The sequence below is a fragment of the Ziziphus jujuba genome, chromosome 4, assembly GCF_031755915.1.
Source record: "Ziziphus jujuba cultivar Dongzao chromosome 4, ASM3175591v1".
NCBI lineage: Eukaryota > Viridiplantae > Streptophyta > Magnoliopsida > Rosales > Rhamnaceae > Ziziphus > Ziziphus jujuba.
The window spans coordinates 25133051-25147935 of NC_083382.1; the positions used below are offsets into that span (position 1 = coordinate 25133051).

The following is a 14885-nucleotide window of genomic DNA, read 5'->3' on the forward strand; positions in this document are numbered from 1 at the left end:
ATATTATTTTACTATACTAATGATCTCATATGCAAAAATTTATATTCTAAATTAAATATTTACAGTTTTTATAATTTTAGCGACATTTCCATCAATATCGATATTTCCATTGATATTTTCATAAAATCATACCCTCGATATTTCCGTCGATATCGATATTTTTATCACTGATATGAAGTCAAGCCTACTATGAAGCATTTGAAGATATTTGGGAGTATTTGTTATACACATATTCTTGAAGTTAAAAGAGACAAGTTGAATAAAAAAGCTAATGTGGGAATTTTTGTTGGTTATAACAACAACACAAAAGGGTACAGACTATATCATTTGAAAACTAACAAGATGATTGCTAGTAGGAATGTTAAAGTTGATGAAGCTGTTGTTTGGAATTGGGAAAAGAGTGAAGTTCAAGCCTCATAAGAGTTTTTTATCCAAGAACATGATGAAAATTCAGAAGCAGACTGATTCAAATAATGATTATGCTATTGGCCTCCGAGGTACAAGATCTTTGACCGATGTATATGAGAGAAGCATCCGATGTACAAAACCCTGACTGATGTATATGAAAGAAGCATCCGAGGTACAAGACCTTTAACCGATGTATATGAGAGATGCATCCGAGGTATAAGACCCTTGACTGATGCTTGTACCTCTTAACTGATGTATATAAGAGATGCAACCTAGCATTGTGTGATCCAATTACCTTCTATGATGCAAATCAATTCAAGACATGGAGAAAGGCCATGGAAACTAAAATTAACATGATAAACAAAAACAAGACTTGGGAATTGGTGAACAAACCTCAAAGCAAAAAGGCAATTGGAGTGAAGTGGGTCTTTAGGACCAAGCTCAATGCAGATGGTACAATAAACAAGCATAACACAAGATTGGTAGTTAAGGGTTATGTGCAGCAATCAGATATTGATTATGGAGACACATTTGCACCAGTTGCAAGGCATGAGACAATCAAATTTCTACTAGCTCTTACTGCTAAAAACGATTGGAAAGTTTACCATTTAGATGTGAAATTGCATTTTTAAATAGTTACTTGCGAGAAGAAGTGTACGTTGAACACCCAGAAGGCCTTGTTGCTAAAGGAAAGGAAGATAAAATTTACAAGCTACCTAAGACTCTTTATGGCCTGAAACAAGCTCCTAGAGCTTGGTATAGAAGAATTGACTCACACCTTGAGAAGGGTTTTAAAAAGAGTAAAAATGAGCTTAGTTTGTACGTGAAGTCAGTTTCAAATGATGAAAAATTAATTGTTTCTCTATATGTTGATGACTTGTTTGTTACAGGAGGCGATTCACAAAGTGTGATGGAGTTTAAATCTGAAATGCAAAAAGTGTTTGAAATGTCAGGTTTAGGAGTGATAAACTACTTTATTGGCATGGAGATATATCAATCTAGTCATGGCATTTTCTTCTCCCAAAGGAAGTATGCTGTGGAACTACTTAAAAAATTCACATGGAGAAGTGTGATCCAGTTGATACTCCAATGGTTTACAATCAGAAATTTAAACTCAGAGATGGTACTGCTAAGATTGAAGTTTAAGTTTACAGAAGCCTTATTTGGAGTTTGATATATTTATGTGCATCCAGATCTGACATTATGTTTTCTATGAGTTTACTTTCTAAATTTATGCATGCTCCATCACATATTCACTATTCTACAGCTAAAAGAGTGCTAAGGTACATTAGAGGCACTATAGACTATGGTGTTTTGTTTTTGAAGCAAGGAGAAGGAAAGTTGATAGGTTACATTGATAGTGATTAGGCTGGTAGCATGGAGGATTCAAAAAGTACTTCATGGTACTTATATTATCTTGGTTCAGGTACATTTTCATGGAGCTTGCAAAAACAAGGTTCAATTGCTCAATCTATAGCTGAAGCTAAATATATTGTTGCTGGAGCTACTTCAAATCAAGCTTTATGGCTATGGAAGTTGCTTGTTGATTTAAATGAGAGGCAAGTAACAGCTACCATTATATATTGTGACAACAAGTCTGCAATTTCCATTGCTGAAAATCCAGGTCAACATCGAAGAACAAAGCATATTCTAGTCAAATATCTTGTGAGGGAAGCTGAAAGAAACTGTGAAGTGAAGATGGTTCATTGCAGGTCTGAGGTCCAGCTTACTGATATTTTGACAAAAGCTTTGCCAAAAAACAGGTTTGAAACATTAAGAAATGATCTTAGTGTTTCCAGCAAAAGTGTCAAGGAGAAGTGTTTCTGTAATGACACTTTTGTTGCTGTCTTAGTTGTTTTATGATGTTGAGTTACTTTACATTTAGCTTTTTTGCCAAAACATTGTTGCATTTAGGTAGCCAAAGTATGGCTTGTCTTTTGGCAGTATGATTACTGTTTCTGTAAGCTTGTGTTTATATGTTCTATCCATGAATGAATGCAAAATAGTTTCACACCAATTCAACCTTTCTTTTTCTTTCCTTTTCATTTTGCCGTGTTTTTTGTCTGCAAATCCTACATAGATTTTCAATTGGATAAGTCTACTACAGAAGAGCCACATGAATCTGTTAATCAGGTCACGATCGGGATTGAAATGTCAAAATTTGGATGGTTTCTCTTCTGGATTTCCCCATCACAATTACTGAATAAATGTTTATCAAATATCAAATTTTTATCTTCATATTACAGATCAAGTTGTCAGTATTTGTTTATAGACACAAATAGCCAAAAGTACTTTCGGCAGCCAAAGGAGCATAGAATATCTTGCACATTTAGCTAGCTTAGCTAAATATGGTCCAACCAAGTTGAAGTAAATTTTAAGAGCTTCAAATTAAATAAATATACGAGCCTTGAGTAATAGATGGGATAAATTAATTAACTACACTACTTCAAGACATTTTGGGATCAGATTGTATTTGCCGTGTTTCAATCTTTCAAAAAATCGACTCCAACATCAAAACTAAAATGCCTCATGAGTTATTTTTCCTATGAACCTTATTGAATTGGTTCAGCTCTTTAGTTCGAAATGTCATGGTCAGAATTCAGAATCAAAATCCTCTATAAATTCAAAAACAAAAAAATAAAAGGAATTTATTTTTTATTTATTTATTTTTTTTTTTTTGGGGTTTATTCAAGTTGTCATCGTAAAAGAGCAGTCAAGCATCAGAACCTTCACAAACCCCTTTCTCATAGAAATTTATCAAGAAAAATCCATAGAAAGGCTGAAACAAAAAGATGACGAGAAAGATTAAAAAAAAAAAAGAAAAAAAAAAAGAGAGATAGCTAGAGACAGAGAGAGAGTTTGTATAGCTGTAAACTAAAAAAAAACTCAGAAGGCATTTCTTGACTCTCTGTCCGTATTAGCTGTAAACGAAAACCAAGTAGAAATTAAAATGAGACATAATAAAGGAACTACGTCGTTTTTGGTCGTGAACTAGTTAAACATTAAGCTAGAAACCAACCATTGTTGACCCCTTTTCTTTTGTCAAAATCATAAGTCAAAAAGTATTTGCTTTGACTTACGACAAGCTCACCACCTTGTATGGGCCAAAGGCCAGGACACAAAATTGTGGAAGATATTTATAGCTAGCCAAAAGCCTCCAACGCTCTTGAACCAACTTATAAGTTGACATGTGATTCAAATTAGAGCATTCCCTTACGCTGGGGTTAAACGAGGTGCTGCCCGATACTCTACGGCGTAGGTGCTTGTAGATATTTCCTTCAACATTTCCAAAACTTTTCTTGCTTACCAAGTATATGAAATATCTTAGATATTTCTAGGATATTGATATCAGTATTGATTTCCTTTACATTTTTTAGGAAATGAAAAATGAAAAAAACTTTGATGGCCAATAGAAAACCTAATGAATAATTTAACGAATTATTTTAAAAAATTAACTTTTATTGTCTATTTCTTATTTTCGATGCATTTCTTTTTATTATTATTATTTTCTTATTATTAATTGGAGAATTGGAACCCATACAATTATCGGAAGAAATAGTGGCTTTTACCATTATTTTAGAAATATAAGCTATTTTTAAAATTCGTTACATTGATTATATGTTATTCATGTAAACAACTTATGGACCTTTTCAGACGGGAGCAAAGACATTAAAATAGATTGAATACTTAGTTTTTTCGTTTTTATTTTTATTTATTTATTTATTTATTTTTTGTTTTCAAAGCACATATTTGCAAATTACAGCAAGCAAACTATAACTATGCAAATATTTAATACATTTTTATTTTTATTTTTTATTTTATATTTTTTTTGTGGTTTCAAAGCACATATTTCCAAATTACAGCAAGCAAACTATAACTATGCAAATACTTAATACAAACGCTGAAGGCGCACCTTGACCGAAGTTCTTGAATATGCAGCAATCATTTTATTGCCCCAGCTTTGGTTGCTAGTCTCCGTTCAAGGCCCCGCAAATAGACTGAAATTTGGACTTTTAAAAAATCTGAAAAGATGGAGAACTATATAATATGGGCATTGTGGTAATCTAATTTCCTTGTGTTTTTCCACAGCATGGGACCAGGTGGAAGATTCAAATCCATATGTGCTTTCGCATGAGGTTGACTTGTCTATTGAGTATAGGTATGAGTATTTTGGACGCTAAAAGATGTATCTACATGGATTATCATACATTGAAAAGTATTAATAGATAAAGTAATAAGTTTTTTTTACCCAAATTTGGATTGTTAATTTATTTCTTAAATTATATTTTAATAATGCCAATTTAGAAGCATGACATAATCTAACAATTATAAGTTATTTATTTACCAGTTAAAAAAAGAAAAAAACAGTTATTTTATTAACTATTTATGTTCAAATTTCTTAAAAGTACTTTAGTACGGAATACAAATGGATATAACTTTAGATTGATTATTATTATTTTTTATTTATTTTATTTATTTACTTTAAATATATTATATGATGATTATTTTATTTATTTACTTTAAATATATTATATATAAATCATCGTTCAAATTTCATTTACAATTTTTATCCAAATAATAATAATAATAAAAAAACATCATTTACACATTGTTAATGAATTTGAAATAAAGTCACAAAAATGTTCTTTAAATTTTTCCAAAGAAATATTTCTACCAGTAACCAAGTCAACAGGCCAATGCATGATGTACTTCTCCTGATAAAGGCACAGCAACCTCTTTATCGTGTTTTCTGTTTTTACTCTGTTTTTGAGAAGTTGCTGTGCAATCTTGCAGGAAGCAGGGCATGATTAGTATCTTCTTCATATAATCACAATTAGCATAAATCCCATCGTTTTTTTTTTTCCTTTTTTCTTTCTTCTGCTTCTTCACAGATCCCACCTCATAGAAATGAAATCTCTTCCATTATCAACTCTGTTTTCACTCTTTCTTTCATGGAAAATTCTTCAATCTTTCTATCTCACTGAAGCTGAATACCTTTCCTATAGTGGCTGTAATTCTTCCTTCACCTACTCTCCTGGAAGTGTTTTCGAGCAAAATCTGAATCAAGCCCTCACTTCCCTCGTTTCCAATTCTTCTGAATACAGCGTTTACTCCAGCATCACTGTGGGTAAGAGCCCAGACACCGTTTATGGTGTCGTACAATGTTTTTTTCCCCGTTTCTCTGCAGAAAATTGTCAAATATGTATCAAAACTGCTGCTACAGAGATCAGACAAAACTGTCCCACCCAGAAAATGGCTTCCCTAGTCTATGACCGTTGCTCCATAGAGTATTTCACTCTGTCTCCTGTTAACACTAGCTTTCCAACATTACTGTTGTGTGAAACTACAGATTATGCTGTTGAACCTGTTCTTTTCAATCTTCGGCTTCGGAAATTGTTTGACAATCTTTCGTTTTCTGCCGAATCTGATGATTCGAAGATTGCTGTTGGGAACATCAGTATTCGTTCCGATAAGAACATATACGGTTTGGTGCAATGCATCGCAGACTTAGAAAATGGGAGTTGCTTCACTTGCCTGCAATTCATTTTCAATTACACTCAACGGTGTAATCTGAAAGTGGGAGTTCGGTTTTATTCTATGAATTGCTTTCTTCGATATGAAATATATCCTTTCTTTCAGGCATCAGTACAACTTTCACCACCTCATATAGCACCTTCCCCTGCTTCATTGCTCAAGCCAAATTCGACCCCAACCGCAAGTACTAACGCAACCAATCCTACGGGTAAATGTCCAATTTAGTAATCATATATAACTGTCTGTGTTAAGAATATATGATGTGTAACTGCTAATACATTGTGAATGGTTGTGTAATCTAGCCGGATTTAGGTTGCAACTGGAAAGTAACATTACTATTATCCTCCGGTTGGTTATTCACAAACATAATTTGCAATTGCAAGAATATGTAGTTCTTTCACCGAAACAAATTTCCAAAAACATTGTGACTATTGGATGTTTATATGCAGGGAAGAAGAATACTACAAAAACAATTGTCGTTGTGATGACGGTTGTTACAGCCCTTCTAGTGATTGCCATATTTTGTGCTTGCATTGTGAGGAGAAATGCTAAGAAAAAGAGAGCTGGTAATTACATTGTACTTGCTATCATGCAGTCAAATTTCAGCTTAGATAATAACTTTCTCTTTCTTTGCGTTGATAGAAAGAAACAGATATATGGTGATGGTATATTTATCATTTTCACATTTTGCTAGTTGCTAACTTGCTATATAAGTAAGCCTGTCTTGTGCACGAAACTGTTTTCACGTCTGTCTCAACTGATATTTCTCTCATATTGTTGATGAAGATGGTTCTCTTCATGAGGGTGGTTCTTTTCACGAAGATGATAGTAGTAGCATACTTTCATTTTTTATTGGAGTAAAATCAATTCAAGCAGCAACAGAAAATTTCTCTGATAAGTACAAACTAGGAAGTGGCGGTTTTGGTACAGTTTACAAGGTACTCAGTTAATTAGATTGATGTGCACTATAGTTTATGTTCTTATTTTCCTCTAATACTTAATACTATCTGTTTTGAAGGGTAAACTGCATGATGGAAGAGAAATAGCAGTGAAAAGGATGTCAAGTCACTCAGTTCAAGGTATAGAAGAACTAAAAACTGAAGTAATGGTGGTTGCTAAACTGTTGCATAAGAATCTTGTAAGGCTGCTGGGCTTCTCCTTGGAAGATAATGAGAAGCTACTTGTCTATGAGTACCTACCGAATGGGAGCTTGGACAAAACTTTATTTGGTATGGACTGTTTTCCGTATTTCTATCACTTTCCTCATCTATATTTTCTCAAACTTGCTATTCAAAATTATGTTCATGAGTAATGAGTCATTCATCCTAGGCAAAAAATGAATTCAGTTCTCTAAGGAAACTTTGTCTTAGAATATGCTGATGTTCCTTCAAACTCACAAACCGTATATAGCCTGCAAAAGCCACACAATTTTTTTTTTTTTTTTTTTCATCTCTTGACAAACTTCCACACACACATATATATATATATATATATATTATTTTTTATCATCTTTTGACAAGCTTCCATTCTTTCTCTTCTGTTTGCTTCTTTATCAGAATTTTTTTTCCCCCCACATTTGGTTAGAGTCCTACATTAATGAAGCCCTTTTCACAACTGTTTCAAAAGATTATAATACAAAATTTTTCTGATTGAACCAAGCACCCTTCCAAAATAGAACTCCTAATATATATGTGAGTAATATATATTTTTAAAAATTTAGCCTTATTGAACATTATTTGTGGCAAATAATTAATCCATATATTTGAAAATCAAACGATTAGTTGAAGGGAAACAAAATCTTCTAGACTGGAAAACAAGGTATCAGATCATTGTCGGTATTGCTCGAGGGCTACTTTATCTACATGAAGAATCTCAGCTCAAGATTATTCATCGGGATTTGAAAGCCAGCAACATCCTATTAGATGAGAATATGAATCCCAAAATCTCGGATTTTGGTCTAGCAAAACTATTCTGTGAAAGCCAAACTCACGGCAGGACAAATAGGATTTCTGGTACTTTGTAAGTCGAGTGAGTGAATTGCTTCAATATGTATGCTTCACATATTGCTCTTCCATAATAAAGGACTTGAATTTTCTGAAATGTTATGCAGTGGGTACATGGCACCAGAGTATGTTATGAATGGAAAGTTTTCGACCAAATCTGATGTCTACAGCTTTGGTATCTTGGTTTTGGAAATCATTACCGGTCGAAAGAACTCTAGCTTTCGAAACTTAACAAATCTTCAAAGCCATGTAAGTAAACCAGTACTATGGTTACTATGATTAATTAGTAGATAATGTTTGATTAAAAATATTTGGATGGTTGGATTTGAGATAGGCATGGGAACATTGGAGCAAAGGAACAGCTTTGGAGTTAATGGACCCAACCATGGGGGATGAGTGGCCTAGACATGAAGCTTTGAAGTGCATCCAAATGGGTTTGCTATGTGTTCAAGAAGCTGCTGCTAATAGACCCAAAATGTCAGAGGTTGTTTTGATTCTTGATGGTTATGCTGTACCTCCGTCAATGCCTTCAAGGCCAGGATTTTTTATTTCGGAGGAAAGTGATGATTCATTATTGGCTTTAGATTTTCAATTGGACGAGTTTACTACAAAAGAATCACATCATACAAAAGAATCACATCAATCTGTTAATCAGGTCACGATTACTGAATTAAACCCCCGGGATTGAAATGTCAAAACTTGGATGCTTTTTCTTCTGTATTTCCCCATCACAATTACTGTATTGTTTATTTATATATCAATCGTTCTCTCATCAAGTTGCCAGTGTTTGGTTACAGGTGCAAATAACCACAAGTACTTTCTTCAGCCAAAGGAGCACAATATTTGTTGCAGAGTACATTTAGCTTAGCTAAATGGCCTGCAGCCAACTTAAAGCAAATTCAAATAAGACCTTCAAATTAAATAAATATAAAGCCTTCAGTAAAAGAAGGGATAGATTACCTGGCAACACTACAAGATATTCTAGGATATCATATTGTATCTGTTGCGTTTCAATTCTTTCAGAAAATCAATACTCCAAAAAAACAATTAAGTTAGCCCATGATTTACGCTCGTTCAATGGGGTTCAGCTCTCAGTTTAAAATGCCATGGTCAGAATTCCTCCTTTATGTGTCTGCCAAAAAAATAAACAAATAATAGTAATAATAAAAAATACAAAACTCCTTTTGGTGGAATTGTATAGGCCGGTGTAGTAATGCTGACAATGGTTAAAATATTGAATAATTTTAGAGAGGATTCTGCCACTCTGTTATGTTGACCATCAAAACTGTCTCATATAATATCATAAATAAACAAATAAAAATAAAACTTCGTATAATAGTCTTGAGAAATTTATCAGTGGGCTAAATTTTTCTTTCGCTATGTAGGCCTTAATTGTTGTAAGCTAATCTGCTTTCCAGCGAAGTTTGTATTTTGACTTGAAAAGTAATGATTATAATATTTCTATTCATTTGATTATATAAATGTTGTTGCTTCTTTTACTATAATTAACTTAAATACTGCTCCTTATTTTCTTTACTTAGATTTCCTAACATTCTTTTGGCTGCAAGATGTTTTCTCATATGAAAGTTCAAATCCACTTTCCTGGAATTTGACATTTCTAGAGATAGACATTAAAAACAAATCTGCATCATCATGTGAAAAGATCAGGAAGAAGAGCACCGAATAATAGAATGCTAGAATAGCTTGTATTATGATTTATTTATTTATTTATTTTGTTTTTGTTTTTATGATTATACGAGGCAAAGACCATCTTCATATAGGGATATGGCCGTGGACGGAACTAGCATTGTGAAGGTGGGGCCGACATTTACATAACTCCTAATCTACTAAATATATATATATATATGTATAATTAAATTATTAATAAAAGCAAAAAAAAAAAAAAATATATATATATATATATATATATATAAATTTATATACAATAGAGCGTCAATAAAGATGCCTTTAAGTTAGCAACTTGAGGATTAATGGACATCATTAATAGAGCCTTTAGATCAATCTCCCAAAGCATGGAGGACTCATATTTTTTGTCATCTTTAATTTTATGTAATATCAAAAATCTGGTTTTTGCTTTTTTCAAAACTTCAACAAAAAAATAAAAATATATAAAAAATGGTAAAATACAGGTTAGTACCCCCTAATTTCACTTTTTTAAGTTTGGGGTCTGTAAAAAAAATTTTGACAGATAATACCCTTTACTATCCAAATTGTTAAAACCAAACGGTTTCTGTTAAAAAAGTGGTCACATGAGTATCACGTGACAAATAAATCAATTGTTTTAATAAGTTCGTGTTTTTTAAGAAAAACATTATGAGGAAAAAATGTTTTAAAAATTGAAAATACAAAACTCACCATTTCGACACAAACCTTGCACATAAATTTCTTGTTGATTTCGTTTGATTTTGTAAAACCAATCTAGGGATTTTGTTTGAGAAGTTGAGGGATTAAGATTAAATTTTTTTTTTTCCTTGCTTAGGATTTTTGATCTCGATTGATTTGTGATAGAACGACATTGATCCAACTGATTACATTGACCCTTCATATAGTACAATTGCCTACATGAGAGCTTATAAACCTATTATTTTCCCACTGAGTGGACGAGATATGTGGATGAAGGCTTCATTTGACCCTGTGTACCCTTCCCAATTTAGAAAGGCTGCTAGAAGGCCAAAAAGAATAAGAATGAGAGATCCATCTGAGAAGGACAATGCACGGCGTCCAAGGGGACCAACAGTAAAGTACAAGCATTGTTGGGAGTGGAGACATAACGAGAGGTCATGTAAGCAAGCTGCTATGAAGAGACCAAAAACCTGGCACCTTGGGAGACAGTTTAACTAGGAGGCTACAACTAATATGGTAATATTCAAATTAATTTATAGATATGAGTAGTTATTACATGTGTAGTCATATGAGTAATTGTTATATGTTTGTTACTTATGGCAGGGAGGCAATGATAATGATGACATAGTAAGTGGGAATTCAACCATCATGGCATCTGCAACCATAGTTCCACCTATAGGTATAAGTAATTCTTTCTAATTTAAGCTAAAGGAAGTACTTTTAAACAATGTTATGATTTTTGCCTATTAGTGTGATTGATATTCTAAATTGTTACTAATGACCTTGATGTAAATTGTTGCTTCTAAATAATCACACAGACAACTGATTTTTGTTTTAGCATGTTATATAAATTGCCACACATAATGCAGAGATAGATAAAGGGTCTTTAGTAGAAACCCAAGGAAGAGGAAGAAGAAAGGGAAAAGGAGAGGAAAAGGAAGTGCAGGCAGTGACATTTCCAATGATGACCAACAACCTCAACCAATAGAGCTAGAGGCAAGAAGTAGTACTAACCACCACTTTTTAGAAGGATTTCTAAAGGCAGAGGCAAAGGAAAAGGAAAATCAATATCTTAGCCAAATTGAAAATGGATTTTAGTTGATATTTAGTGTTTTCTAGTATGTTTTCCAACATTTAGCATATGTCTGGACATATTTAGCATATGTTTGGTTTTTTTTGGGCTTCTATTATTATGCCTATTATTATATTAGATGTGAATGAATGCTATTTTATGCTCAAGAATATATTCAAATATATAATTTCCCTTATATTTAGATTAATTAATTTGAAATTTCGCACTACTTAAGATTAAACAGTAATTACTCTTATTTTGTGTTCAAAAGTCTATGATCAATGATGGACATGTAATATTTGAAATAGGTTATATATTACACGTGAATATAAACAATTTGACCAAAAAATTATGATCAAAATGACATAATAACCTTAAGATACTAAACAAGATAATTCGTAATCATAAAATATGTAATACAAAGGAAATCAATCCTCCATTACTACATAATATAAAACACCTTCCATTGAACATTTGTTGTCTAATGTCAAATTGAATACATCACAACAACTAAAGTACATCATGTACAAGACATTGAACATTCATCCACACAGCTGTACAAACCATCCATAATTCAAATACAAATAACCTCTATTTGTCTTACATCCACAACGACAACCACTCTAGAGCAACAACATAAGAACTATCACAATTCCTGTTAATACAAAGTATAGCTTCCAAATTTTGATTACATAGTTGTTTACTTTGACCTCAAATTTCGAACATTTTTTCCCATGTGCTTATTCCGAGACATCCATTTTTCCAACTCTAACTTATAATCATCTATCATTTTTTTCTCATACCTCTCTTGTTGCTTATATGCTTTAATTTCATCCTCCAATTTTTGAATTTTCCCCCCTTAAATGATCTATCACATCCTTTGCATTATTTAATATAGGTGCATCAATCCATTTAGAAAAATTGCATCCTTCAGCATCCTACAAACATTAACAATTTATTACTTGTGTAACCAGGTAACAGTTGTCATCAACTATATCGTTACTACTTATATATATATATGCATATATTGCAGCCAATAATCAATTATCAATTTGGTAATTTAAAATGGAATTTATCAAGTTCTATACTACACTCTAAGCTTCAAAGATGATGTACTAATTCTGTGTTTGAGAATCAAAATCGCTATGTGTCCAATAAAAAATAATAATCAATTACTTCGTTTCTGTACCTTTTGCAGCTTCCCCAACCTTAAACTCCATTAACATAAAACCCCTCCTAAGACAAGCAAAAGTTAAAATATACCTTATGGTTATCATATCGGTAAAACATCCTTCCAGGGTTGGCGCTGGTCATTAACGTTCTCACCACAACAGGTCGTGTTCGTTCATAGTTGCATAACAACTTTGTTGAATAAATCGATGAACATTATTTGTGGCAAATAATTAATCCATATATTTGAAAATCAAACGATTAGTTGAAGGGAAACAAAATCTTCTAGACTGGAAAACAAGGTATCAGATCATTGTCGGTATTGCTCGAGGGCTACTTTATCTACATGAAGAATCTCAGCTCAAGATTATTCATCGGGATTTGAAAGCCAGCAACATCCTATTAGATGAGAATATGAATCCCAAAATCTCGGATTTTGGTCTAGCAAAACTATTCTGTGAAAGCCAAACTCACGGCAGTACAAATAGGATTTCTGGTACTTTGTAAGTCGAGTGAGTGAATTGCTTCAATATGTATGCTTCACATATTGCTCTTCCATAATAAAGGACTTGAATTTTCTGAAATGTTATGCAGTGGGTACATAGCACCAGAGTATGTTATGAATGGAAAGTTTTCGACCAAATCTGATGTCTACAGCTTTGGTATCTTGGTTTTGGAAATCATTACCGGTCGAAGGAACTCTAGCTTTCGAAACTCAACAAATCTTCAAAGCCATGTAAGTAAACCAGTACTATGGTTACTATGATTAATTAGTAGATAATGTTTGATTAAAAATATTTGGATGGTTGGATTTGTGATAGGCATGGGAACATTGGAGCAAAGGAACAGCTTTGGAGCTAATGGACCCAACCATGGGGGATGAGTGGCCTAGACATGAAGCTTTGAAGTGCATCCAAATGGGTTTGCTATGTGTTCAAGAAGCTGCTGCTAATAGACCCAAAATGTCAGAGGTTGTTTTGATTCTTGATGGTTATGCTGTATCTCGGTCAATGCCTTCAAGGCCAGGATTTTTTATTTCGGAGGAAAGTGATGATTCATTATTGGTTTTAGATTTTCAATTGGACGAGTTTACTACAAAAGAATCACATCAATCAGTTAATCAGGTCACGATTACTGAATTAAACCCCCGGGATTGAAATGTCAAAACTTGAATGCTTTTTCTTCTGTATTTCCCCATCACAATTACTGAATTGTTTATTTATATATCAATCGTTCTCTCATCAAGTTGTCAGTGTTTGTTTACGGGTGCAAATAACCACAAGTACTTTCTTCAGCCAAAGGAGCACAATATTTGTTGCAGAGTACATTTAGCTTAGCTAAATGGCCTGCAGCCACCTTAAAGCAAATTCAAATAAGACCTTCAAATTAAATAAATATAAGAGCCTTCAGTAAAAGAAGGGATAGATTACTTGGCAACACTACAAGACATTCTAGGATATCATATTGTATCTGTTGCGCTTCAATTCTTTCAGAAAATCAATACTCCAAAAAAACAATTAAGTTAGCCCATGATTTACGCTCGTTCAGTGGGGTTCAGCTCTCAGTTTAAAATGCCATGGTCAGAATTCCTCCTTTATGTGTCTGCCAAAAAAATAACAAATAATAGTAATAATAAAAAATACAAAACTCCTTTTGGTGGAATTGTATAGGCCGGTGTAGTAATGCTGACAATGGTTAAAATATTGAATAATTTTAGAGAGGATTCTGCCATTCTGTTATGTTGACCATCAAAACTGTCTCATATAATATCATAAATAAACAAATAAAAATAAAACTTCGTATAATAGTCTTGACAAATTTATCAGTGGGCTAAATTTTTCTTTCCAGCGAAGTTTGTATTTTGACTTGAAAAGTAATGATTATAATATTTCTATTCATTTGATTATATAAATGTTGTTGCTTCTTTTATTATAATTAACTTAAATACTGCTACTTATTTTCTTTACTTACATTTCCTAAGATTCTTTTGGCTGCAAGATGTTTCCTCATATGAAAGTTCAAATCCACTTTCCTGGAATTTGACATTTCTAGAGATAGACATTAAAAAAAAAAAAAAATTCTGCATCATCATGTGAAAAGATCAGGAAGAAGAGAACCAAATAATAGAATGCTAGAATAGCTTGTATTATGATTTATTTATTTATTTTGTTTTTGTTTTTATGATTATACAAGGCAAAGACCACCTTTATATAGGGGATATGGCCGTGGACGGAACTAGCATTGTGAAGGTGGGACCGAGATTTACATAACTCCTAATCTAATAAATATATATATATATATATATATATATATGCATAATCAAATTATTATTA

The 14885-nt window shown here is 32.7% G+C and overlaps 2 protein-coding genes across 3 annotated transcripts; both read left to right on the top strand.

Moving 5' to 3' along the window:
* Positions 1-5043: 5043 nt before the first annotated feature.
* LOC107434341 (cysteine-rich receptor-like protein kinase 6) lies at positions 5044-8722 on the top strand. Of its 2 annotated transcripts, XM_016045807.4 has the most exons (7): positions 5048-6151; positions 6393-6509; positions 6730-6881; positions 6962-7172; positions 7725-7962; positions 8054-8195; positions 8281-8722. In XM_016045807.4, exons 1-7 carry the CDS (start codon positions 5317-5319, stop codon positions 8632-8634), a joined length of 2049 nt encoding a protein of 682 aa, XP_015901293.3. In that variant the 5' UTR covers positions 5048-5316; the 3' UTR covers positions 8635-8722. The 2 variants fall into 2 exon arrangements, with proteins under 2 accessions (XP_060672609.1, XP_015901293.3); XM_060816626.1 differs by lacking the exon at positions 6393-6509 and having other exon boundaries at positions 5044-6151.
* A 4050-nt stretch (positions 8723-12772) lies between these two features.
* Positions 12773-13793, top strand: LOC132799334 (cysteine-rich receptor-like protein kinase 34). Its single transcript, XM_060816627.1, has 3 exons — positions 12773-13055; positions 13147-13288; positions 13374-13793. The coding sequence occupies exons 1-3, from the start codon at positions 12967-12969 to the stop codon at positions 13707-13709; spliced, it is 567 nt and encodes a 188-aa protein (XP_060672610.1). The 5' UTR covers positions 12773-12966; the 3' UTR covers positions 13710-13793.
* Positions 13794-14885: the final 1092 nt, after the last annotated feature.